At 44.1% G+C, this 25,768-nt stretch overlaps 2 protein-coding genes across 2 annotated transcripts in view; one reads left to right on the forward strand and one right to left on the reverse strand.

Moving 5' to 3' along the window:
• Positions 1-1,607: 1,607 nt before the first annotated feature.
• Positions 1,608-11,617, reverse strand: ccdc80l2 (coiled-coil domain containing 80 like 2). The gene is made up of 7 exons (XM_063011898.1): positions 10,502-11,617; positions 6,109-6,265; positions 3,761-3,894; positions 3,482-3,639; positions 3,163-3,266; positions 3,002-3,082; positions 1,608-2,240 (listed from the first exon to the last, which is right to left on the reverse strand). The coding sequence occupies exons 1-7, from the start codon at positions 11,615-11,617 to the stop codon at positions 1,897-1,899; spliced, it is 2,094 nt and encodes a 697-aa protein (XP_062867968.1). The 3' UTR covers positions 1,608-1,896.
• Positions 11,618-14,278: 2,661 nt separating this feature from the next.
• Positions 14,279-25,768, forward strand: part of nnt (nicotinamide nucleotide transhydrogenase) — a 59,368-nt gene continuing 47,878 nt past the window's right edge. Inside the window, exons 1-8 of the mRNA XM_063012014.1 lie at positions 14,279-14,356; positions 16,003-16,184; positions 19,136-19,365; positions 20,059-20,276; positions 21,690-21,777; positions 21,867-21,955; positions 22,299-22,486; positions 25,401-25,534. Coding sequence (XP_062868084.1) covers positions 16,046-16,184; positions 19,136-19,365; positions 20,059-20,276; positions 21,690-21,777; positions 21,867-21,955; positions 22,299-22,486; positions 25,401-25,534 — 1,086 coding nt within the window. The 5' untranslated portion in view covers positions 14,279-14,356; positions 16,003-16,045. The remainder of the gene's footprint in view (positions 14,357-16,002; positions 16,185-19,135; positions 19,366-20,058; positions 20,277-21,689; positions 21,778-21,866; positions 21,956-22,298; positions 22,487-25,400; positions 25,535-25,768) is intronic.

Below are 25,768 nucleotides of genomic sequence, written 5' to 3' on the forward strand. Positions count from 1 at the left end.
GGTGGAAGACACGCCTGTGCAGAATGCATGGGCGAGAAGAGGAGGGCTGTGCACATGCCGAAAGAGGCGCATACAGCAGCGTGCTCTTCTCGGATGCAATCGGGTATCCTTCAGCAGCGGAAGACAAATCGACTGCGCTAAATCAGGAGGAAAATGAGGAGAAAATGGATTACAATGGTCCAGATCAGATCCGCTGTGGCTTCTTTATTTGAGAAGCTACCAAGAAGTCAATGCCAACTATGAAGGATTGCCAGGAGCTCTGCAGGCTGGCCGATACCGCAGGGTGGAACGCTCTTTCTGAAAAGTGCCACACTGAGTCTCGTTTCTAACGCCATGTGGCAAAAGCGTTTATGGTCATATGATAAAGAAACGTTTAGATAGAACTTCCAATTGCTGGGCGCTTAGGTGGCACAGTGGTAAAACACACTAGCCCACCTGTGCTGACATCTCAAGCTCATGAGTTCGAATCTCAGCTGGATTTAACTGTTGCTTATCATGAAATCTGAATAAACCTGAATAATTCCAGCAAACGAAGTGGGCACAAATTCCTTTATCTAAGTGTTTAACGCTGGTAGAGACGTTTCCATTCAGACTGGAACTAAAGCTAAACGCTCCAGGAAATCAGGAGACACATCACTTACTACTCTTACTAATTTTCTGTTCTGTTTTTTGTTCTATAGTGTGCTGTTCTGTTTAATAATGTGCTGTTCTATACTGATCTACTCTGTCATGTGCTGTTTTTAGTTCTAAAATCTGTTGTTCTGTTTCATAATATGCTACTATTATTGGTTTTATAATGTGCTGGTCCTCTAAGTTCTACAATGTTCTGTTCTTCTAGCTTGTACAATGTGCTGTTCTGTTCTTCTAGGTTCTATAATGTGCTGTTCTGTGCTATAATGTTCTGTTCTGTTTTGGTTCTGTAGTGTAGAACCAAAACATTGGCATAAGAATGTTATAAACCTGTTATGCAGGATGTCATTTACTGCCATGACAGATCAAAACAGTTGATGTGAGGTTTTATTATTATAGTAATTATAGTATTATAGTAATTATAGTATTATATTATTATTATTAGGTTTTATGTTCCGAGAACCTGTGATTATGTTAGCTCTGTTTATATGTGGTGCCATAACAAGTTATATATGCTAAGAAGCTTTTATGACATGTAGTGAATGTATATATGACAATAACAGGAACTGGTAATAAAGCACATTATGTACGACATCATGTGACATCAGTGTCACGACAGCGGGTTTAGTGTTAGCGTGTTTGTTTTGTTCTGATCTTTTTTGTTTGTATGTTTTGTTCTATTCATTTCTGTGTTGTTTTATTTTAATCTATTCTTCTGTTCCACACGGTAGCTATAGACTGATAGTAATTTAAAACACCAGGAATATAAAATATGTGATGAATTAATGACAAAACAGAATCTACACAGTTAAAATATGCTGTAATTACACCTAGCAGTGGGAAATATGAATGCTGAACAAAAGCTCGCTAATAACTGAGGCTAACAATTTAGCTAGCAAGCACATATTAATTTTTTTCTTTGATGTGGACAATGTAAAGACACAATAACAACAAAAACTACACAAATCAATCCGGAACCTCAACATTTACCTCAGATCTACTGATAATTCATAAAAAAATACTCCAGATGATGAGGATTTACCTCAGTTATAGTTAGCATCAACTGCGCATGCTAAGGAACATCGTTACTGGATTAAAACTTAAATTCTGAGCTAGTACAATTCCTATAGCTCATGTTTTTACCATAGTGTGGTAGCATTGTCTAATTAAAAGCAGTTTGGGGAAGGACATTACAAAAACAAAAAAAATAATGAAGCTCGGTGGCGCAGTTCCTCATGGAGTCAGCGGCGTCTCTGATTTGTAGGCTCATTCCTCTGGTCGACGGTACAGATAACCGTCCTCGGTCTCGTCTCCGTATCCGTGGTAACCGCCACCACCATGGTAGGTGCCCCCTCCAGCGCCAGCTCCATCTTCGGGGCAGTAAATGCCCAGGGTCCGCTGCAGTCTCTCTTCCTGTTGGCGCAGCTCCATGGAATCCACCAGGTCGTAGATGTTCGCCAAAGACCAGACGGGCGAGGGGAACCAGGCTTTGACGTCGCCGTCCTTGCCGACCACCAACATGCTGAAGTAGTCGGTGTTGATCTTGAGCTGATCTCTCAGGTTCCTCACCACGTCATGGGACAGCGTCTCCTTCTCGCTTTGACTTCTACCTACCAGATAAAAGTCAAGTTGGATGTGATTTGTACATGCAGTCAATAATACACCGATCAGCCATAACATTAAAACCACCTCCTTGTTTCTACATTCACTGTCCATTTTATCAGCTCCACTTACCATATAGAAGCACTTTGTATTTCTACAATTACTGACTGTAGTCCATCTGTTTCTCTACATACATTGTTAGCCCCCTTTCATGCTGTTCTTCAATGGTCAGGACCACCACAGGACCCCCACAGAGCAGGTATTATTTAGGCGGTGGATGATTCTCAGCACTGCAGTGACACTGACATGGTGGTGGTGTGTTAGTGTGTGTTGTGCTGGTATGAGTGGATCAGACACAGCAGCGCTGCTGGAGTTTTTAAACACCTCACTGTCCCTGCTGGACTGAGAATAGTCCACCAACCAAAAAAATATCCAGGCAACAGCGTCCTGTGACCACTGATGAAGGTCTAGAAGATGACCGACTCAAACAGCAGCAATAGATGAGCGATCGTCTCTGACTTTACATCTACAAGGTGGACCGACTAGGTAGGAGTGTCTAATAGAGTGGACAGTGAGTGGACACGGTATTTAAAAATCCACTGATACCAGCACAACACACGCTAACACACCACCACCATGTCAGTGTCACTGCAGTGCTGAGAATGATCCACCACCTAAATAATACCTGCTCTGTGGTGGTCCTGACCATTGAAAAACAGCTTGGCCTCATTGCAGTATTATTATATTAGTATATTTTTATGTAGCGTACCATTTAATGGAAACAACTCCACAGTTCCTGATGCCTCGGCTCCTCTGCCCACCAGTTTCAGAGACGCAAAATGACGAATTCCTACAAAAGTGGGAGAAGATAAATTTTTTTAATACCAGGATAACTCATCCTTCGTGGAACCATGTAAGTATCACCCTTACCCATGTGACACTCCTGTCCATTCAGAGCCTGGAGTTGCTGATGGAGGGAATAATCGTCCTCAGCGGGCGCAGACACGATCAAAAGTCTCCTTTTGGACATAAACCTGAGCGAGGAAATTCAATCATTTCAGTCAAAAAAAAAAGTGAAATTGTGTGATGTCTTAATTCTCTTACATTTTTATTTAATTGACATGATTACATTTATTATGATTTTGTAAATTGCACTCAATCCAACAGTGCAGCTTCGTAGACACAGAGCGCATGTGCTTGACCGGCCTGCCTGCAGTCCAAACCAACAGATCGGCAGCTGTTTACGTACCTGAGCAGTGAGTTCTCCGACTCGCTATCCATCTCAGATGGACCGCAGTTCACGGACGTTTCCTTTTCCCGTTCCTTCTCCGCCTGCCGTGACTCGAAGCTGTCGATGTATTTCACGATCGTTTGTGGATCCGTCGGTGACTGGAACACCTTCCTGACCTGAAATCATGAGAACTGATGTAAACGAGCAAGAACTAAATGATGAAAGTGATTTATGTGTGATATTTTGACCAGCATTTTGACCAGCATTAGCCTTGAGATGAACCAGACGTTCTCTTACGTCAGGGATCAGGTCGTAGTCCGTCACCATCATGGAGAACTCTTTATTCGCGAGGCCGTATTCTGTACGGATCTGAGCGATCAGGTCGGGATTTTTCACGCTGTCCGGTAGTGAGGCGAGTCTCGGATCTCCATCTGCATGAAGGTTAAACACCAGTGTTTCTAATTTAGAATCTAAAATAAAATAATTAACAGTACCTCCTAGGCATTAAACCATGGCTACATCATGTGCATCAGCTCAAGTCAATCAGCAAAGTGCTTGTAAGTTTAATTTAACCTGTCGGGCTATTCAATTATTAATTAATATTAATTACCCATGGAAGCGGAAGCGTCTCTACATTAGGTCGGTTGTAGGGCTGTAGAGCAGTGCATAACATTATTCTATATATAAATATAACATTTATTAATGTGGTAAAACACGCCAATCAGAACTGACATCTCAAACTCATGAGTTCGAATCTCAGCTCTGCTACCGGCAGGTTGGGCGACTGTACAGTACAGACGACGATCGGCTCGTCCATCAGGTTGGTTGCCGGAGGGATTCCTTATAGCATCACGCATTTAAGCACTTACAACCTCTGCTGGCTGATCCATGGTACTGCACAGTGAGACAGGGGATACATGACTCTCTGTGCGCGATACGGATCTCCGTATGAACCCGCCCGCAGGTGAAAAGAAGCGGTCGATACTGCACGTGTCGGACGACTTTTCTCCATATGATGTATGTACAGTGGGGCCAAAAAGTATTTAGTCAGCCACTGATTGTGCAGGTTCTCCTACTTAGAAAGATGAGAGAGGTCTGTAATTTTCATCATAGGTACACTTCAACTATGAGAGACAAAATGAGAAAAACAAATTGTAGGATTTTTAAAGAATTTATTTGTAAATTATGGTGGAAAATAAGTATTTGGTCACCCACAAACAAGCAAGATTTCTGGCTCTCACAGACCTGTAACTTCTTCTTTAAGAAGCTCTTCTGTCCTCCACTCGTTACCTGTATTAATGGCACCTGTTTGACCTTGTTAGCTGTATAAAAGACACCTGTCCACAGCCTCAAACAGTCAGACTCCAAACTCAACCATGGCCAAGACCAAAGAGCTGTTGAAGGACACCAGGAAGAAAATTGTAGACCTGCACCAGGCTGGGAAGAGTGAATCTACAATAGGCAAGCAGGTTGGTGTGAATAAATCAACTGTGGGAGCAATTGTAAGAAAATGGAAGACATACAAGACCATTGATAATCTCCCTCGATCTGGGGCCCCACGCAAGAGCTCATCCCGTGGGGTCAAAATGATCATGAGAACGGTGAGCAAAAATCCCAGAACTACACGGAGGGACCTGATGAATGACCTGCAGAGAGCTGGGACCAAAGTAACAAAGGCTACCATCAGTAACACACTACGCCGAGAGGGACTCAAATCCTGCAGTGCCAGGCGTGTCCCCCTGCTTAAGCCAGTACATGTCCAGGCCCGTCTGAAATTTGCCAGAGAGCATATGGATGATCCAGAAGAGGATTGGGAGAATATCATGTGGTCAGATGAAACCAAAATGGAACTTTTTGGTAAAAACTCAACTCGTCGTGTTTGGAGGAAGAAGAATGCTGAGTAAACACCATACCTACTGTGAAGCATGGGGTGGAAACATCATGCTTTGGGGCTGTTTTTCTGCAAAGGGGACAGGACGACTGATCCGTGTTAAGGGAAGAATGAACAGGGCCATGTATCGTGAGATTTTAAGCCAAAACCTCCTTCCATCAGTGAGAGCATTGAAGATGGAACGTGGCTGGGTCTTCCAGCATGACAATGATCCCAAACACACCGCTCGGGCAACGAAGGAGTGGCTCCGTAAAAAGCATTTCAAGGTCCTGGAGTGGCCTAGCCAGTCTCCAGACCTCAACCCCATAGAAAATTTGTGGAGGGAGTTGAAAGTCCGTGTTGGCCAGCGACAGCCCCAAAACATCACTGCTCTAGAGGAGATCTGCATGGAGGAATGGGCCAAAATAGCAGCTACAGTGTGTGCAAACCTGCTGAAGACTTACAGGAAACGTTTCACCTCTGTCATTGCAAGGTTATGTTACAAAGTATTGAGTTGAACTTTTGTTATTGACCAAATACTTATTTTCCACCATAATTTACAAATAAATTCTTAAAAAATCCTACAATTTGTTTTCCTGGATAATTTTTTCTCATTTTTGTCTCTCATAGTTGAAGTGTACCTATGATGAAAATTACAGACCTCTCTCATCTTTCTAAGTAGGAGAACCTGCACAATCAGTGGCTGACTAAATACTTTTTGGCCCCACTGTAAATGTAACTGGGTAAAGATGTCAGAGGTCAGATGTGCTGTTACCTTGCTGATAGTGTTGCAGGCGCAGCGTGGGGTTCCGTTCCAAACCCAAAATGGACAGAACGGTCACTTTTCGTAAAGCCAGATCACAACTGTGTAGCTCGTTCTCGTCTCTCTGCTGGATGTACTGACCCGACATGTCACTGGAGGAGGAAATGACCTGGACCACAAACAATACTGATGGTTAATGTGGTGAAGGTGTGTGGTGGCGTTTACACAGCAGCAGTTCACACATTAGTGGACTAACCCTAGAGTTTTGCAACAAGGTGGTGCAAGAATACATTCAGGGGGGAAAAAACAAAGGCATAGAGCATGAGAACGTGCTTACCTAATGCCCTAACCCCCCCCCCCCCTCCTCTTCATACGCTTCCCCTACACCCAAACCGTTATCAGTGTCACGAGTCCAGCCTCTCTGAGCTCCTGAAGCCATGTTTACGTGCCACGCCCCTCTCTCCAGGAGCACATGTTAGAGGTTAAGGTTTGAGTATCCACAGCTGCACCTAGTCTGAGAGGTAATGCTTAGGACGTTTAAGAGGTAGCCGTGGATCCTGCACTGGAGACTATTTTGATTGGGTTGGATTTGGTTTGCCTTGGTTCTTGATTCATGTGTTTAGCTTTAGCTTTGTTCTTGTGTGTTTAGCTGGTCTTGTCTTGTTTAAACCTGTCTTGTGTAAATTCTGTCTTGTACAAACATTTCCAGAGTTCCAAGTTGGGACATTTTGTAAACTGCAGTGAAAAGAAGAATCTGTGACGTGTTAATTTTCTTGAGTCTTTATTTTTTTTGTATTTTGTTTATGCATTTTCTCCCGACTTTAGCGCTACCAATTGCCCAATTGCATCAAGCTTTCTCTCCACCAATGCCGATCCCCGCTCTGATTGAGGAGAACGAAGCTAACCCACGCCCCCTCCGACACATGGGCAGCAGCCGTATGCATTTTTTCACGTGCACTAGGCGAGTGCTAATGCGGATCAGCACTGTGTATGGAGAGACACACCCTGATCAGCACTCTTTCCCCGCCTCTGTGCAGGCACCATCAATCAGCCAGCAGAGGTCGTAGTGCATCAGTTACGAGGAGACCCTATCGGGCTTAATACCCCACCCCTATATGAACAACAGTCCAATCGTTGTTCATGTGGCTGCTCAGCCCAGCCGGCAGGCAGAGCTGAGACTCGATACGATGTATTCGAGATCCCAGCTCAGGTGTTCTAGTGTGTGTTTTACCGTGTGCGTGTGCTTGACTGGCCTGCCTGCAGTCCAGATCTGTCTCCTGTTGAAAACGTACGTCGCATCATGAAGAGGAGAATCAGGCATCGAGCATGGACGGATGAGCTGCTGAAGTTCCGTATTAAGCAAAAATGGAGAAAAATTCCACTTTTCAAGATTCACGTCTCATTAACAGGAACGCTGACGGAACACTGGGGTAAACACACCTCCGTCGTAACTTTTTTGGAGTGTGTTGCAGGCATCTAATTCTATTTTTTTATTGTTTTTATTTACTGAATAGAATGATGATCAGTGAAAACATTGAAAATTGTTTCTTTCTATTTTTATCTGTTAAATAAAGATTTAAGGAAATGAACACGTCACATATTTATATTACTGCATTTTAAAAACGTCCCAACTTTTATGGAAACAGGGTTTGTAGCTCCTGGCTGTAGATGGCTTGTCTCCGCGGAAGCTTTCCATTTACGAGCGCAGTGGTAGATCAGTGGTCGAGTTACTGGACAATTGTTCAGAAGGTTGCTGTTTCAAGCCTCACTACTGCCAGGATGCCATTGTTGGGCCCTTAAGCAAGGCCCCTAACCCTAAATGTGTGACCTGTATTTGGTCAAAGTTGATCTGAGATGCTGAAACCATTTTTATCATCTTTAAAATCTTTTCTGGATCGGCGCTGTAGGGCTGGCAGCACAGTGGCAGCACTGGTAGAGAAGATGTGGCACAGCAACAAGGATCCTGAGGACCTGGTTTGGTCCCTGCCTCCGGTCAGTGTCTGTCAGGAGTTTTGCATGTTCTTTTTGTGTTAATTACGGCTTCCTCTTGAACTCCAGTCTCTTCCCTTTTTACATACATACTTCCCCATTTCAACTTGCTCTAAATCGCTCATCTCGTAAGTAAGTAAACATGAGTGAGTGAGCGAGTGAGTGTGTGTGTGAGCGACAGATCGGTGTGGTGTGTATTCCTGCCCTGCACCCAGTGTCTCCAGGTGGCACCACAACCCTGACCAACCCGGCCCTTGGTCATATTGAATGGACAAACTTCTGCCCCCTTGGGCTTATTGAGCATGTTGGGTGCTCTATATGGACAAAAGTATTGGGACGCCCATTCTAAATATTGAATTCTTGTGTTTTGGGCACAACAGTTGCTGATAAATGAATTCTATAAAGGAAATGATATGCTTCCAACTTTGCAGCAACAGTTTAGGGAAGGTCCTCTTCAGTTCCAGCACGAGCAAGCTCTATAAAGACATGAAGAAAAGCTCGATTTAAAGAAACGCCAGTGTCCTACCAGTGGCCAGCCATACAAGACTGAATGGGCACAAATTTCCACAGACATACTACAAAGTCTTGTGAGAAGCCTTCTCAGAAGAGCGGCTGTTGTTCTAGCTGAAAAGATCACACACAGGGTCGGTCTGTTTTAATACCATTTGTTTTCGAAACAGGATGTCTGACAAGCTCATGGTCAGGTGTCCAGATACTTTTGGCCACATATCAGCTTCAAATTCAGCAATGTAAAACTAATATGATTAGAAATGAGATTTAAAATGTGCAGATCATGTGAGGATTTTTCCTTCAGTTGAGGGAAACATGAAAGTCTGTCGTTTATTGTTTTTTCATGGGTGATAAATTTTCGGGTTTGGTGCCTCCACATGTTCAGACTGGAACGTGGTTTTGCACGTGTGGACCAGTTGAAGAGTTTGAACTGTTGTGCAATAGTTTGACACCTCTAGTTACATTCCATTTCAACCTTCTGAATAGAGATGTGTTACTGTGTAAATCATCTTAAATGTGGCTTTTTTCTGCATGTTTTAATTATTATTAATATTATTAATATTATTATTGTTATTGTTATTGTTATTATTATTATTATTATTAATATTATTATTATTATTATTATCATTATTATTATTATTATTATTATTATTAATAATATTATTATTATTGTAATTGTTATTATTATTTTTATTATTGTTATTATTATTATTATCATCATTATTATTATTATTATTATCATTATTATCATTATTATTATTATTATCATTATTATCATCATTATTATCATCATTATTATTATTATTATTGTTGTTGTTATTATTATTGTTATATTATTATTATTACTGTTATTAGAATTATTATTGTTATTAATTATTATTTATTATTTAGTTATTTTTATCATTTATTTTATTATTTATTTATCATTTATTTTTATTATCATTATTTTATTAATTAATTATTAATAATTATTATTTAATTGTTATCATGATTTATAAATATATGATTATTATTATAATTGTTATTAATTATTTAATTATTTTTTATCATTTATTTTTATTATCAATTAAATAATTAATTATTTAAAATTATTATTTAATATTATAATATTATAAACTACTGTTTAATTATGGGTTATTTGCTAAATTGAACACCTAATGTGACTGGCGTTTTAGATCATCTAATATTTGATAAATTATTATTTTTAACATTTAGCAAATAAACTGTGTAAATAATTGTGCATTAAAATGTGCAGGAAAGGGTTACGGAGCCCCGCTGGTGACATCCTGTATAAATCAAAATAATACACGATCACTTAGTAAGTTGTGGGAACGTGATATTCAGAGATGAATCCGGGTTTGAGTTAAAATAATGAGCCAAAATTAAAGGGTCGTGGTGCCACGCCCTGTCTGCCCTGTGGCTCCGTATTCTTCATTTATTTTCAATCAAAGAACATGGAATTTAAAGGGGTGTCCAAACCTTTGTGCAACAGATTTAATTTAGCATACAAACTGTAACTGTGCATATCCAAGTGCAGAAGTGATGTGTTCACCTAAACTATAGGGCCAAAAGTATTTGGACACTTGACCATAAGCTAACACTATTAAAATAGACTGACCCTCTATGTGATCTTTTTTAGTTAGAACAGCAGCCGCTCTTCTGAGAAGCTTCTTACAAGATTTTGAAGTATGTCTGTGGGAATTTGTTCGATTCAGTTCAGTCGAGATATGACACCATTTGTATGGCTTCATTCCAAAGCTGTTGATTGAGGCTGTGGTCATTTTTTAATTAAGTCATGCTGGATAATTAGAAGGGGCGTCCTAATACTTTTGCCCTTTTAGCAAATTTGAAGAGCTGAGTTGAACTGGATGTGTTCAAACACGCATTTATAAAAATATGCACTCACAAGAAGTCTTCTTTTGCCTCTGAGCTTCTCCATGAACTCTTTGAGAGCGGATTTTTCGCTGGCGTCGGCGTCTCTGTGCGACTTTCCTTCTCGTTTCCCTTTCTTCTTCTTGTCTCTGTTCTTTTTTCCTTTTCCTTTCTTTTTGGATTTCGACTGATCGACCGTTTGCTCCGGTTTGGTGTCTGTTGCTTCGTGTGTTTTCTTCTCGACGTGTTTGCTCCCTGGGCTTTCAGATTTGATTTTCACGTTTTCGGTCCCGGCGGCGTTTTTTATCGCAGTCGTTTCCCCGCTCGTACTGGAACTCGATGGGTTTTTACGTATGACGAATCTGGAACGCCCGTTAAGGATGTCCTGGACTTTATTCCTGATGGCTGCTTTTTTATCCAGAGGTTCTCGCTGCGTTTTGAAGACGGACGTCAGATTCCCTCGGCTCTGTGGGCTGAACACGCGTTTCATCTTAGCGCCGTTAAGATTCGGCTTGGCGATCAACCTCTTCTTGGTGATTTTGCATTTCTGGATCGAGCCTTTTCTCGCGACTTTTTCCAGCTTTCGCACTGGGAGCTGATCGATAACCTCTAGAACAGCCTCGACTCTCACCGGGTACGGAAATCGTTCGCCGACCTTCAGGTTCTTCTTCAGAATCAGCATGGAGAACATCTGGTGTTCCAGCTCCAGATAATGAAGAAGTTTGGTGACCATGTCCGAGTCCAGAGATTGCTCGGTGGCCTGTCCCTGCCTGGTGGTGTATTTAATTTTGCCCTCCATCATGGCGTTTTGAATGATAGTCACGATTAACGTGTCCCTGTCTGCAAGTCGACAGTTCAGCCCTTCCGACTCCTCGATCTGTTTCTCCATCATTCGCAGGTAGTCGTCGGCGTGCGATGGTGCGGCGATCACCCATAGTCTCTTTTTCCCGGCAAAATCAGCCAAAAAATCTGTCTCTGAGCCCCTTCCAGCTTCCCTCTCGCCACCCCCGTGTGCCCTGACATGCTCTGTTTGGCCCGCAGGTTCATCCCTCACCTTGGGCCGCTGTCTGTTCTTGCCCGTTCTCGCTGACAGCGCCGTGCTGCAGCTCCACAAGACGAGTCCGACCAGGACTATCCACAAACGAGTCATTCCTCAAAACAAGTGCGATCAAACCCCCGGTCAAAACATGGCTCGGCTCTGGAGCTGCAGGAGGAGGAACGCAGCTTCTGCTTCACATTAAGACGCTTTTGGAATTCGGTGTGGCACATGAAGCAAACTTCAGTGCTCTGCTCGGTGTGGGTGGGAATGGGGTGCAAATGGGAGAGAGAGGAATGAAACCCGACCCACATTTTTTGGTTGGGTGACGTGGTGAACACATATCACGGTATCTGAAGACAGTTTCACAAGCCGTTAACGTTTAACAATATTTGGTTTTCCAAAAAGGAACTAGGGTAGCTTTAGGGTAAACACATTCACATATTTTAGCCATGAACATCAATTGCCCAAGGAATTTCAATATGGCTTTCATGTGTAAGAATTTGGGTTCCGATGCCTGCATGCCCACTGTAGATGGGCTGGTCAGTAAGTTGTGACACGTTCACTTCATCACCAAGAATAAAATGATCTGCTGTTTGATCCACTAATCTACTAGATCTTCTGGTGGACGTCACAGCCTTCATATCCTCAACATGAATGAGTTCTGGGTGCCACACAACCTGTTGGTTGTTCGTAGGTTGTGCACGACAGTCTGTAAACATTATTGCAGTTTTATTGATACTTCTGGCCATAACGATTCGGACCTTATTAAAGTTACTCAGGTCTTTATGCTCGATCATACCTGCTACCTTCAACACTGTGAGGAACTAGTGTCAGATCTATAATAGTTTAGGAACAAATGAGTTGTAAAACTGGATTTTTTCCACTTCAGCTGCTTAATCCACAGTTTTATATCATATATTTATAATGCACCACATGTTCTGAAAAGAAAAGCATTTTTGGACTGCAGACAGGCCAGTCTAGCACCTGTGGCCACGCTTGTATAGGGTTGCTCATAAATGACTGAGTTTGTTAATGCTTTCCTTTCCTATATCAGAAATATAAGGTAGAGTGCCAGACAAGCCTGGTGACAATGCAAGGATAGAGCAGCGAATTAATCTGCTGTGCCACATGAACCGCTGTTAATGTTTTATTCACTTTATTCACATCAAATGACTCTTTCATTCACCTAGGGACTCATTTAGAGCAACGAATCCAACATGAACAACAATGAACAGTGAACCCCGGTCCTTAGGTCCCACTCTGCCAGCTACGCCAGCTTAGGGGTTGCTATGCAGGAAAGAAGCCCCAGGTTCTGCAAGACATATACAGTACATACCCATACACACTTAAAATGGTCTGGAAACACCTTGTCCTCCCTGGGGAGTGAATATAATAGTGTTTGGTAAGGCACATCTTCCAAAATAGGATGCAATATGACATTTTTAAGTATATAGTGGTAATATCAGTGCTTGAAGTGGGCTGGTACTGACTCAAATGCACTACCAGCACTTCTACATTTTACTCTTTGGCATACCGTGACTTTTTCTTAAGTATTGGCACTTCTTACAAGCTGTCAGTACTCTTTTTTGACTATTTATGACTGTATATGAACTTTATTACCGAGGGTGAGACTATGTGATGCTAACCAGTTTCTGTTCTTTCAACCGGTCTAGTACAAGAAAAGTAACGTTAATTCAGAATGTAGTACAAAGGTTTTAAATTCATAATTGTCTTGTTTAAAACACAAATATACACCGATCAGCCATAACATTAAAACCACCTCCTTGTTTCTACACTCACTGTCCATTTTATCAGCTCCACTTACCATATAGAAGCACTTTGTAGTTCTACAATTACTGACTGTAGTCCATCTGTTTCTCTGCATACTTTTTTAACCTCCTTTCACTCTGTTCTTCAATGCTCAGGACCCCCACAGGACCCCCACAGAGCAGGTATTATTTAGGTGGTGGATCATTCTCAGCACTGCAGTGACACTGACATGGTGGTGGTGTGTTAGTGTGTGTTGTGCTGGTATGAGTGGATCAGACACAGCAGCACTGCTGGAGTTTTGAAACACCTCACTGTCACTGCTCGACTGAGAATCGTCCACCAACCAAAAAATATCCAGCCAACAGCTAGAAGCTAGTCGGTCTAGAAGATGACTGACTCAAACAGCAGCAATAGATGAGCGATCGTCTCTGACTTTACATCTACAAGGTGGACCGACTAGGTAGGAGTGTCTAATACAGTGCTGAGAATCATCCACCACCTAAATAATACCTGCTCTGTGGGGGTCCTGACAATTGAAGAACAGGGTGATAGGGGCAAACAAAGCATGCAGAGAAACAGATGGACTACAGTCAGTAAGTGCTCCTATATGGTAAGTGGAGCAGATGTAGAAACAATGAGGTGGTTATAATGTTATGCCTCATCGGTGTATAAACATTGATAATTTCTTTATATAAAGTATAAAATTACTGAATTAATTTTATTGTTGCTAGTAAAAAGGAGGGATTTGTGGGTGATATGGCAACATGAAGCGCCAACGGTAGTTCTAAACATGTTGTTTTTACTCCTGCGCAAACTCATTTATTCATTCTTACACTTAAAATATAAATAATGAGAGTTTATTTCTCATAATTTAGTCATTATGGTTTGATTTTTGTTCATTTACATTAAAGAGAATTAATCGTTCACGCTGTTATGTAAGTTAAGGCCTCGAGGGGGCGCAGCTATAAAAACAAACCAGGCGCTCTTAGCCAATCAGGTGTCGAGAGGCGCAGTGATATAGCCGTTACTTCAGCCTAGCAGGTTAGGCTGCTCTGTTCTGCTGTGTGTGCCGCAGTAAAGGTTAGTCCCTCATTCCCGCCTCCGTTAAGCAAACGCTGCTGATTTTATTTCTCGCTTTTGCTTCTTAGCACTTAGAACTTATCAGACTGATGAGAAATATTTAAATTAGTGCCTTTAAGCTCGGTGCACAGATGCTCCTTGGATTACTGTCTTAGTTAGCAGGTTAGCAAGCTAGTCTGCAGCTTTGGACGAATGTGCAAAACGAACAAACAAATCGCCTCTAATACGAGTGACTATAAAAATGCATTAACATCTTAATAAACTGATTTTAAGGCTTCTTAAAGTTTTACTTCACTTTGCACAAATGTGTGAAATCGGTCAAGGTCAAAATGAATCGCGGCGTAACACTTTGCTGCCAGCTGGACCGGTTGGTTGCGTCCCAAATCGAATGTACATTACGTGATAGGCTGCATAATGAGCGCATGATTAAACTTTAAATCATCGAGTTCAAGTTCACTCCGGAGTGGTCCATGTGCGGTTTGGGATACAGCCCGTTTGAATGACTTGTTGGCTAACTGTAATTGATGTTCTTAAAGAATTGGATTAGTTTTAGTGCGATTTAAGTTTATACACTTATAATTTAACAAATAAAAGTTTTAATTATCACTTAATAAGTAGTAAACAATCGAATTAAAGACAACAAAGATGTTTGACATGTTAAAACAAACAAATGAGTGATGGAAACCCTTTGTCATTGATGGGTGTCTTGTATGAACTTTGCACCGTGTTCATGCAGAAAGCTTTGGATCCACTGCAACCCTGATCACTGATCTAACAGCTTGAATTCATTACTCAGTATAAAGTAACAGATTAAATATATAAAAGAGTTGGAATCGTCTCTAAAGCTGCCTCTTGTGTTAATTAATTCTTTCTTGACTACTATAGGATATGCTTCCAACTTTGCAGCAACAGTTTAGGGAAGGCCCCTCCAATGTGCACAAAGCAAACTCTATAAAGACATGAAGAAAAGCTCGATTTAAAAAGTCCTGACCTTAGCCCCACTTTGGAATAACCCAGAACACCGACATCAGTGCCCAGCCATACAAATACTGTCCTCTTCTGATTAAATGGGCACAAATCCCCACAGACAGCCTTCTCAGAAGAGTGGCGACTGCTGTTCTAGGTAGAAAGATCACCCAGAGGTCACACTGTTTTAATGTCATTTGTTTTTGACATGGGATGTCATGGTCAGTATATGGTCCGGTGTCCAAATACACACACACACACACACACACACACTCACACTCACACTCACACTCACACTCACACTCACACTCACTCACACTCACACACACACTACAGCTCTGCACATGTCTGTGTTTCTCACGGTTTGTCCTTGTAGGCGAAATGTTCATGTTTTTTTTTTTTTATTATTGTTTTTATACCATTACTGACTGTACCAAAACTTGACAAGCAAACAGTGTCACCTGCTGAGTTCTTCCACACTCGCTTGCACAAGGACATGCATGTAACCCCGACCCCGGTGTGAGCGGACACGTGTTGTTGAATGACTTTTTTTTTTTTATATGAATGCGTTTGACCTCTGGGTGGATCAGCTGAGCCGGGGTTAGTGGGAGCATGCGGGGCATGCTGGGATAGCTCTGTGGTCTCTGAGAGCATTTTCTTCTGTGTGTCCCTGTGTACAGGAGGAGGGTCGTCCAGGGTGCCCAGCTCCTCCTCGTGTCTCCGATGGCGAGTGTTCTGCGCGTGGTTGCCAGCAGCTGCGCCAGCCCCCACTTCACTGGGCTGGGCTTGGTCCGGACGGTCAGGACGCCATGTGCGCGCTTCTTTAGGAGCCACCAGGCCCTTGCCCGCTCCGCTAGCCCAGGTAAAAGCTGAATGACATGACGATGAGTATCGTGTGTGTGTGTGTGTGTTATGCATATGAGCTCTGGATGGGTTCCTCTTTTAAGTTTGGTTCCTTTTTTACGGCTGCTAATTTGGGTTCTAGACGCAGATCTATGTGATGCCGCATTGTGCCAATGTCTGAAAGGTTGCGTGTGCCCGTTGTGGAGGAGTTTAAAGGGTGCAGGTGTAATTTATGACCTGTAATTTGAATGTTTTATTGCCAAGTGCCGTCTAAAAGGGTTGCCATGTCTTAAAAAATTCAGTTTAATACTGTTCTTCGTTTGATGTGCATCAAAAAGTTTAGTTTTGCTAGTTTGCTCATAGAAGTCCCAGTCAGAAGTGGTGTCATGTCAGGAAAATAATAAAATTAATCAGTTCAGTAAGATTAGACACGGTTAGAAGTACTAACAGGTGTGATTATGTTTCAGCGTCCTAAATTCTTGCTGTCTCAGACGCAGGTAGTTCTATTTGTGTAGTTCTGCTCCTGCACCGACCTCTACGCAGCGTTCACGGGCGCAGACGTTTGTATAACGTACAGTTTTAGGTTGCACAAGGTCACCGTGTCCCGTTCCCCCCGCCCCTGCACCCGCTCGGCCTCCGTGACCTGCGCCGGCGTGCCTCCCGGCTCCGGACGAACGAACGCACCGCACTCTCTCTGAACCGCACGCTCGTGCGCGCCCATTAATGGCTGGCGCTATCTCGACTGGGTAGGAATGGTCACGACAGCTGGGTACGGCTATTTCTGGACGCATACCAGCGGGCAGTGGGTCGAGGGTCGTGTCGGAGCCGAGAGCGAAGGCGCCTGGGAGAGCGAACGTCCGCCTGCTCCTAGTTTCTGGGAAGAGCTTTGGGAGAACCTGCGTGGCAACTAAGCCGCTCTCAAAACAAACAAATGAGGCGGAGAGGCGGCGCGAGCGCTCGGCTTTAATCAAATTACGCAGGTGGATAACGGTTAACTGCGCTGGAGAACGGCTGGGCTCGTTATTCTAGTTTTTTTAGCGCCCTAAGCCGTGCTGTGAGCTACATGCTTGCTTTGTGTCCCGGCGTACAGTCAGTCAGTGTTTATTTTTGTCACTTTGTTCATGTTTAAACATGTTTGTCATTTCAACACTATTTGTTCATGCAATATTAGCTGCGAGTGTAGAGACGTTCTTGTCATCTTGGCATTGACAGCTAGCCGGCATGTCATCATGCATTAGACTCACTGTCCATTTTATCAGCTCCACTTACCATATAGGAGCACTTTGTAGTTCTACAATTACTGACTGTAGTCCATCTATTTCTCTGCATGCTTTGTTACCCCCTTTCACGCTGTTCTTCAATGGTCAGGACCCCCACAGAGCAGGTATTATTTAGGTGGTGGATGATTCTCAGCACTGCAGTGACACTGACATGGTGCTGGTGTGTTAGTGTGTGTTGTGCTGCTCACCGTCACTGCTGGACTGAGTATAGTCCACCAGCCAACAGCGCCCCGTGGGCGGCGTCCTGTGACCACTGATGAAGGTCTAGAAGATGAGCGACTCAAACAGCAGCAATAGATGAGCGATCGTCTCTGACTTTACATCTACAAGGTGGACCGACTAGGTAGGAGTGTCTAATAGTGGTGGTTGACTGGTGTGAATTACCACAGCACCACACATGCGTCCACAGTAAATAAATTAAATAAAGAGTCATTAATAATAAAGTCTGGAGTTGGTTTAAAATGTGCAATCGTGAGCTCCGGACGTGCGAGTGAGGTGAACTAGGGACACAAAACTGGTCGTGATGGGGGTTTAACATTGAACTTTGAGCTGGTGAATCTTGTGTGACCAGTAACTACCCGTCCCTGAATATCTAGTCTTCTGCTGAAATGCTCACGATAGTTACAGGAACTTGTAGGCATCATGTGGGCTTCCCTCTGTCCTGCTTTCTTTTTATGGCTTTATTGTAATCCGCGACCTTTAAACTACAATTAAGCCATGAGAGACGTGACTGTGTGAGTAGGATGTCCTAAACTTCTTGCCTTTGGAGCACAAGGACCTCATAAAATCAGAGTTTATTTTTATTTCAGGACTGTCGGGGCACTTTGTGTTGTACTAGTGCTTCTTAAATATCAAGTAGAATCGACACGTTCTTGAATCGCTACGGCTCTATTGTGCATCCTATTAAAAATAAAATAAAAAAACAGCCCAAATTATAAAGACAAGATAAAATAAGCATTAAATGACACGCGTGTTTAACATGGCATTAAAATCCAAATAAATAAATGACACGTCCTTATAATAAAACCAACCGTCTGTTAAAGCTGATTGATTTCTCAGCGTGGGGTTTGGACTCTCAGCAGGGCTATCGGCCGACCGGGCGTCTGCGCAGACACACGGACGCTTGGCGCCCTATCCAGGGTATTCCTGCCCTGCGTCCAGTGTTTCCCAATAGAGCCAGACCCCCCTGTTACCCATGCCTGTGAAAATGAATTAGAACGAGGGGCATCACGGTGGTGCAGTCATTTCTGTGTGGGTTTCCTACGGGTGCTCCGGTTTCGCCTTTCACCCATTGAGTCAGACCCACCACGACCCTCATTCTGCAGTATGAACATGAGTCTCAGCGGAGCTATCAGCTGACCAGGCGTCTGCGCAGACACACGGACGTCCAGTGTTTCCCGATGTGACCAGACCCCCTGTTACCCATGATGAAAATATAATGAAATCAAAAGCATGATGCTCAAGTAGAAGGATGGAGCATTTGCATGTTCTCCTTGCATCCATATAGGTTTCCTAGTCTGAGTGTGTGTGTATGTACAGTATGTGTGCCCTTTAATGGACTGGCAACCTGTCTGGGGTGTTCCCTGCCTTTCGCCTGGTGAATCAGACCCACCGTGACCCTGACCAGGATAAAGCTGCACCTCTTGGCACCTCATTTGAATCTGTCTCAATTTTTCTCTTGTTTCTGTAGGAATCCCGTACAAACGGTTAACGGTCGGCGTTCCTAAGGAGATCTTCGAGAATGAGCTGCGGGTGGCGCTCTCGCCGGCGGGCGTGGACGCCCTCATCAAACAGGGCTTCAACGTGGTGGTGGAGTCGGGGGCCGGAGAGTCCGCCAAGTTCCCCGACGAGATGTACGCCAAGGCCGGAGCCACGGTGAAGAGCGTGAAGGACGTCCTCGCCTCCGACATCGTGCTCAAGGTGAGCGGTCGGCACGTGTTTCCTCCTGCCGCACTAATGTCCACTTTTTCTCCCAATTTGGTCATCTCCAATTCCCCAGCTGACTGGGTAGAGCCTTACCTAACACACCCCCTGTGATGTGTTCACAGACGGGTTCACACAGGGATCAGTATAGCGTACAGAGTCAGGCACTGCTATCCATTATTCATCCTCTCTGTGCAGTACCTCGGGCAGCCTGCAGAGGTCGCGGTTGCAGCAGTGATGAGCGATCCCATTGCTAATCTGAGGCTAGAAAGCACAAGTCATCTATGATCGAGTGCCCTCCTTATTGAGAGGCTCGAATTGTGTGTGGTGGGGCGACTCGGCTGGTATCGTGGGTGCCGTACGGCTCCGGAGACCCGCGGAACTGGGTTCGATTCTCGCTTTTGCTAGCTATGTGTATCTGCTCGTGTAGTTTTCCTTCAATGTTAAAAAGTCTGAGGGTGGATTGGCTGCTCGTGGGTGGGGTGAGGTGAGGAGGTTGAGTGAGTACGTTGAGGTGGGTGGGTGCCGTACATCTCCGGAGACCTGCAGAACTGGGTTCGATTCTTGCCTTTGTTTGCAGTTTGTCCGGATCTTTCTTCCTGCCACACACACACACACATGAAAACGAAGTGATTCGATTGGTTGATGGTTCTTGAATTGTGGCGTTTTTCTTTCCTGTACCCGTGGCAGGTTCGCGCCCCCATGCTGAACCCAGCTCTGGGCGCGCACGAGACCGACCTGATGAGGGAAGGCGCCACGCTGGTGAGTTTCATCTACCCGGCTCAGAACCCGGAGCTGATGGACCGACTGGCCAAGCGCAACGCCACCGTTCTGGCTATGGACCAGGTGCCCCGTGTTACCATCGCCCAGGGCTATGATGCCCTCAGCTCCATGGCCAACATCGCCGGGTATGTTTGTCTGTTCCGTATGTAGACGCCCTATTGGCGTATATATATTCCCCAAACTTCATCCAGTCTAGTCATAGCCGATTCCCCTGTAAAATACTCTCACCGCTTGTGCTGGCCAAGGAGAGCTTAAGTTATCACACACCTCTCCGCTGTTGTTATAAGAGAGCTGTATTGCGCACGGAGAGGCCGAGAGAATACCCCAACACATCAGTGGCTCCTATTGGCTTTTTCTTTTCATCTTTTTGCTTATAAATGAGACCTCAGCCGAAGTGACTTACAATCAAAACTATACAATTGAGGGTTAAGGGCCCTGCTCAAGGGTCCAACAGTGGCAAGCTGGTACATGTGGGGCTTCCGATTACTAGTGCTCTACCCTAATCACTGAGCATTAGGCAGGTTTACAATCAGGCTGGGCGTGTTTTGTTTACACCTGTGATGTAATACACAGCGAAACGGCTTCCTGCTGGAGGCGCCGCTGAGCCGCGAGCATCAAAACGTTCCAAAATATGGACTTGCAGTACGCAGAACGCTCTGCCGCGTGAGCAGATAAAGACGTCGTGGCTTCATGATGCGCATTTAATCTCATTAAAGAGCTACGAAGCTACAACCAGCGTTTCCAGGGTCAGGAAACGTTGGATTGCCATCGATAATTCAAACCCTCCCTCACTTAGTTTGGTTCTAATTTAAATTGGAATAAAACGTTATAAACTGGTCCTGTGCTCTGCGTGTCGGTGCATCTGGTAGCTCAGTGGTACCTGACCAGTATTCGGGAACCCCACTATGACACGGTTGCCACTGTTGGGCCCCTGAATGCGGCCCTTAAACCTCAAATGCTTGAATTGTATTCAATAGGAATTATAATTTGCGTCTGCTCAATCAGAGGTCCCCAACCAGCGGTCCGTGGGTCATTTATTACCGGGCCGCACACAAAGTGAATAATTAGAGACCGCTAGAAAAGCAGTTATTGTCTTGTCGTCACCCCTAGGTGGAAGCAGCGAAAAAAAGAGCTCATTTTACACCGTTTGTGAGCAATATTGTTAAATCCTCCCCTCCCCGTCGTTCTGTGAAATTATATCTTATATGAAACTGGTCCGTGGTGCCAAAAAGGTTGGAAACGCTGTTCTAAATGACGCAAATGTGTCATATTGACGAATTATCTGATCAGTGGTGCTGAAAAGGTCAGCGGCGAGCTGTAAAAACCCAGCATCCAAGCAGTAAATGTGCACAGCGACATGGTAAGCGGCACCGCACCTCTCCAAAAGCGATTTTTGCCGCATATCATGTGACCTCAGCCTACCGGTGCTTGTTTTTCTCATGCTGCTGCTTTAGGTTAGAATAATATTTAGGGTCCTGTCGGGTTTGGGCAGGTTTGATCCGTGTGTAATGAATAAACCTCTGTGTGCGTGTGAACAGTTATAAAGCCGTGGTTCTGGCCGCCAACAATTTCGGCCGATTCTTCACCGGTCAGATCACCGCTGCAGGGAAAGTGCCTCCCGCTAAGGTGAGGTACCCGCCGTATCTAGGATGTGTGTGTTTACGATGGCAGGTCATGGTTTCGTTTGTGAACCTGTTCCATCACGGCCCTGTTAGGTGCTCATCATCGGAGGCGGTGTAGCCGGTCTGGCTGCGGCAGGCACGGCCAGATCTATGGGGGCCATCGTGAGGGGATTCGACACCAGGTGAGTACAGCTGATAAATCTGTCAATGAAAAGGTTCTCTGCAGAACAGATGTGGGTTACAACTATTAAATATTTGCATATTTTAATATTCCGTTGATTTAGATTCTACTATAAAATTCTTAGCAGTGTGACTTAAAAATGAAATGTTGATTTTTATTCTGCAGTTTAAATGTGCAGCGCTTCTGCAGCACAGCCACTAGGTGGCAGAATTGCACTAGTTATATAACAGCCTGGCTTCCAAGCCTCCCATCCACTGTACCTGAACTGGTACAAAGAGCCGTGTGTGTACGACACATGTTGATCTGATGTTTGACCATGTTTGCCTCCGCTTACACCCTGGCAGAGCCGCAGCTTTGGAGCAGTTCAAGTCTCTCGGGGCCGAGCCGCTGGAGGTGGACTTTAAGGAGTCCGGAGAGGGCCAGGGCGGCTACGCCAAGGAGATGAGCAAGGAGTTCATCGAGGCCGAGATGAAGCTGTTCGCCAAGCAGTGTTTGGATATCGACATCCTCATCAGCACCGCCCTCATTCCCGGTGAGAGAACGAGTCATGTGACCCAGATTCCCTTTAACCCTTATAAGGGTGACACGGTGGCTCGGTGGGTTTCCTCTGGGTGCTCTGGTTTCCTTCCGCAGTCCAAAGACGTGCAAGTGAGGTGAACTGGAGATACTAAATTGTCCATGACTGTGTTTTATATAACCACTGTACTGTCATGAATGTAACCAAAGAAGTAAGATTGGGGTAAGGAGGGTGGAGTAGAGATGCAGGGTGTGGACAAAATACCATAGTACAGCGGTAGCCTAGTGGGTAGAGCTGTGGGTTACCAACTGGAAGGTTGTGGGTTAGAATCCCAGCACTGTTGGTCCCTTGAGCAAAGGTCCTTAGCTCTCTCGATTCCAGGTTTGCCCTTCAACGGCTGTCCGAGGTGATTATTATTATTGTTATCTAGCTTATAACAGATATTCCTCCTTATTAAAATAAAATAAAGATATAAAATAGTCCCAAATAGAGTTAAATAATAATAAGCTGGACTAAATACAACAGTGATCATGCTCTTAAATAACAGTTATGTGTATAAATTGGCGTTAAACCCAAACTAATAAATAATAATAAATGAAAATGTAGTTTTGTTGCATGATGCGTCAAATTGGATCCGAACTAGCCGCGCAGGTGGCGCAGCGGTAAAAACACGCTAGCACACCAGAGCTGGGATCCCGAACACATCGTATCGAATCTCGGCTCTGCCGTCCGGCTGTCGGGACCAGTGTTCCTCATAACTGGTGCAATTACGACCTCGGCTGGCTGGCTGGGGAATAATGCTGATCGGGGTGTGGGTCTCCGCGCTCAAAGCTGATCCGCGTATGAACTCGACTCGCAGGTGAAAAGATGCAGACGGTACTGCAGACGTGTCGGAGGGGGCGTGTGTCAGTTGCGAAGCTCCTCAAGTCGGCTGTGGAGGTGAAGCGTAACGCAGTCAGGGTAATCGGATACGACTAAATTAGGGGAGAAAATTGGGGGGGGGGGGGGGGGGGTCAATTGGGGATATTCTGTGGGAGATGTACAGTAATGCATTTAAATAAACTCATGAGGTGAGAAGTTGCTGTTGTGCCCTTGAAACGAGCCTAAGACCTCCTCTGTTCAAATGTTATTACATTTTGGGGTGATTATGTCCCCGAAACCGCACCCTCTCGCCTTTTTCTACCCAAGTGTGCACGCCGCAGGCATCAGCAAGCCGTCCTGCACCACCAAACACACTAGACACGCATCCCGCAGCCCTATTAACAGCCGGCGCTGACGTCCCCCAATGTGTTTCTTGTTGTTGAACTGAACCCAGCAGACTCGCACAAACATGCGCGCTCTTGTTAACAGAGCTTGACGATAGCAAAACAAACAACATCTGCGAGGCGTGGCACCTCCACGCTCGTACCATGTTAGGGGGCGCGAGGCTCGCTCTTCACTTCAGCGTTTATATTCGGGAGAAGAGAGCGCCGTTTGGTACGCGACGAGCTAGAGACACCTAGAAAACACCCGACCTTAATAAATCAAAGTGCGTCCACGTAGGGCTGGGCGATTTTGCAAAAAAAAAAAAAAAAAATCTGGATTATTTTAAAATTATACCCGATTGTCGATTACGATTTTTTTTGTTCTTGTATAATGCAATTAAAATAAGACTCAAATGTCTTTTTTTGCATTGTAATTAAAGGCTGCGGAAGTGCAATAATAGTAACAGCACCACCTATAATTATCCTTTTAAGGGACTCAAACTTTATAACTATAACAATATCACAATAATTAAAACAAAATAGATCTAAATGATCTATATCCTTATCTATCTATATCTAAGAATAGCTCACAAACAACTTTTATTTTAAATAATGTTCAGCAGAACCTCCTTACAAAAAACTACAAAAAGTTATTTACAGGTTTCTTAAAAGGAACACGAGCCTGTACTGTACTGTGCTGTTTCCACCACTGAGTGAGTCTGTACCAGTATCTACACTGGGGGGGGGGGGCGGGGGGCATCAAGTGATCACTCAGCTCAGCTTTGATTTTGTCCTCTTGTGATTTGGGGGGTGGATACAACATATTAAACATGTAAGGATGTGTAATGTGTCATTTTAGTCCCATAAAACCTTCAAACTGTGTTAACCACTATTATGTGTCGTAGAATGATTCGATTCTATTGGACGGCCCTTTAAGCCAAAATAAAGGAACCGATTCGCGCATTTGGGAGTCGTTACATACATACGGCTCTTTAAAAGGAGCCGAGACAAAAGATCCGACTCCCTATCGCAGAATTCACTGCCGCAGTTTCCCAGACGCGATTATTTTACTCCGTGACGGATGTGATTTAAAATGTAGCGGATTACAATTCTTAGTTCAAAACTTACTTAAGTAAAAGTAAAATTACTGGCTGTAAAATCTACTTTAAAAAGTGCAATTACAGTAACGCGAGTAAATGTAATTCGTTATTTTCCAGCCAATCCTGATCGCGCTCATCGGCTCCGTATTTTGATTCAGTTCAGCGGTGTTTGATTCAGTGAATCTTAATTAAACTGTTTGTGTCTCGTTTTGCCGATCGTGTTTGCGCTCCTTATTACTGAATCTAACCGTTACCGTGTAGAATCCTTGTTGTCTTGGTTTTCGCTGGTTTTGGACTCTACCTGATTTTGTACCCTGTTTTGCCCTTTTTATATTAAACTTTCCCTGATTTATATTCCGCGGGCGTCTGGTCAGTTTCCGCCTCGTGACATGTTGGTATTTTAATTAAAATGTAAGTATGTAAACAATCGCGATTGTCACATTCTAACATCGGGTGAAAACGTTCACGCGAATTAACCCGATTAATCGTGAAAAATCGCCCAGCCCTACGTCCACGTGCTTTTGGAAGTGCAGCGTTCGAATCCGGTTCCGTTACCGTCTCTGGATTCTGTGTGTCGTCGTGCAGGTCGTAAGGCTCCGATTCTGATTACTAAGGATATGGTGGAGAGCATGAAGGACGGCTCCGTGGTGGTGGATCTGGCCTCCGAGGCCGGGGGCAACATCGAGACCACTGTTCCAGGACAGCTTTCGGTTCACAAAGTGAGTATAACACTGCCTAATATAAAGAGTTTTTAAATGAACACCCCCCCCTACACCCTCCTACCTGGGCCAAATGACCAAAAATGGGTCGCAGAGAAAAATATGAATGATTAAACGAACGAATGTTAACAGGCATAAAAATATGAACTTGAACATGAGCTCCCCCTTGTGGAGGCTTTCTGATACATCTTGTAAACCACAGTAGAACCAGATCGCCACCATTTCATTAATTAG

Source organism: Trichomycterus rosablanca, chromosome 16 (genome assembly GCF_030014385.1).
Source record: "Trichomycterus rosablanca isolate fTriRos1 chromosome 16, fTriRos1.hap1, whole genome shotgun sequence".
Classification (NCBI taxonomy): domain Eukaryota; kingdom Metazoa; phylum Chordata; class Actinopteri; order Siluriformes; family Trichomycteridae; genus Trichomycterus; species Trichomycterus rosablanca.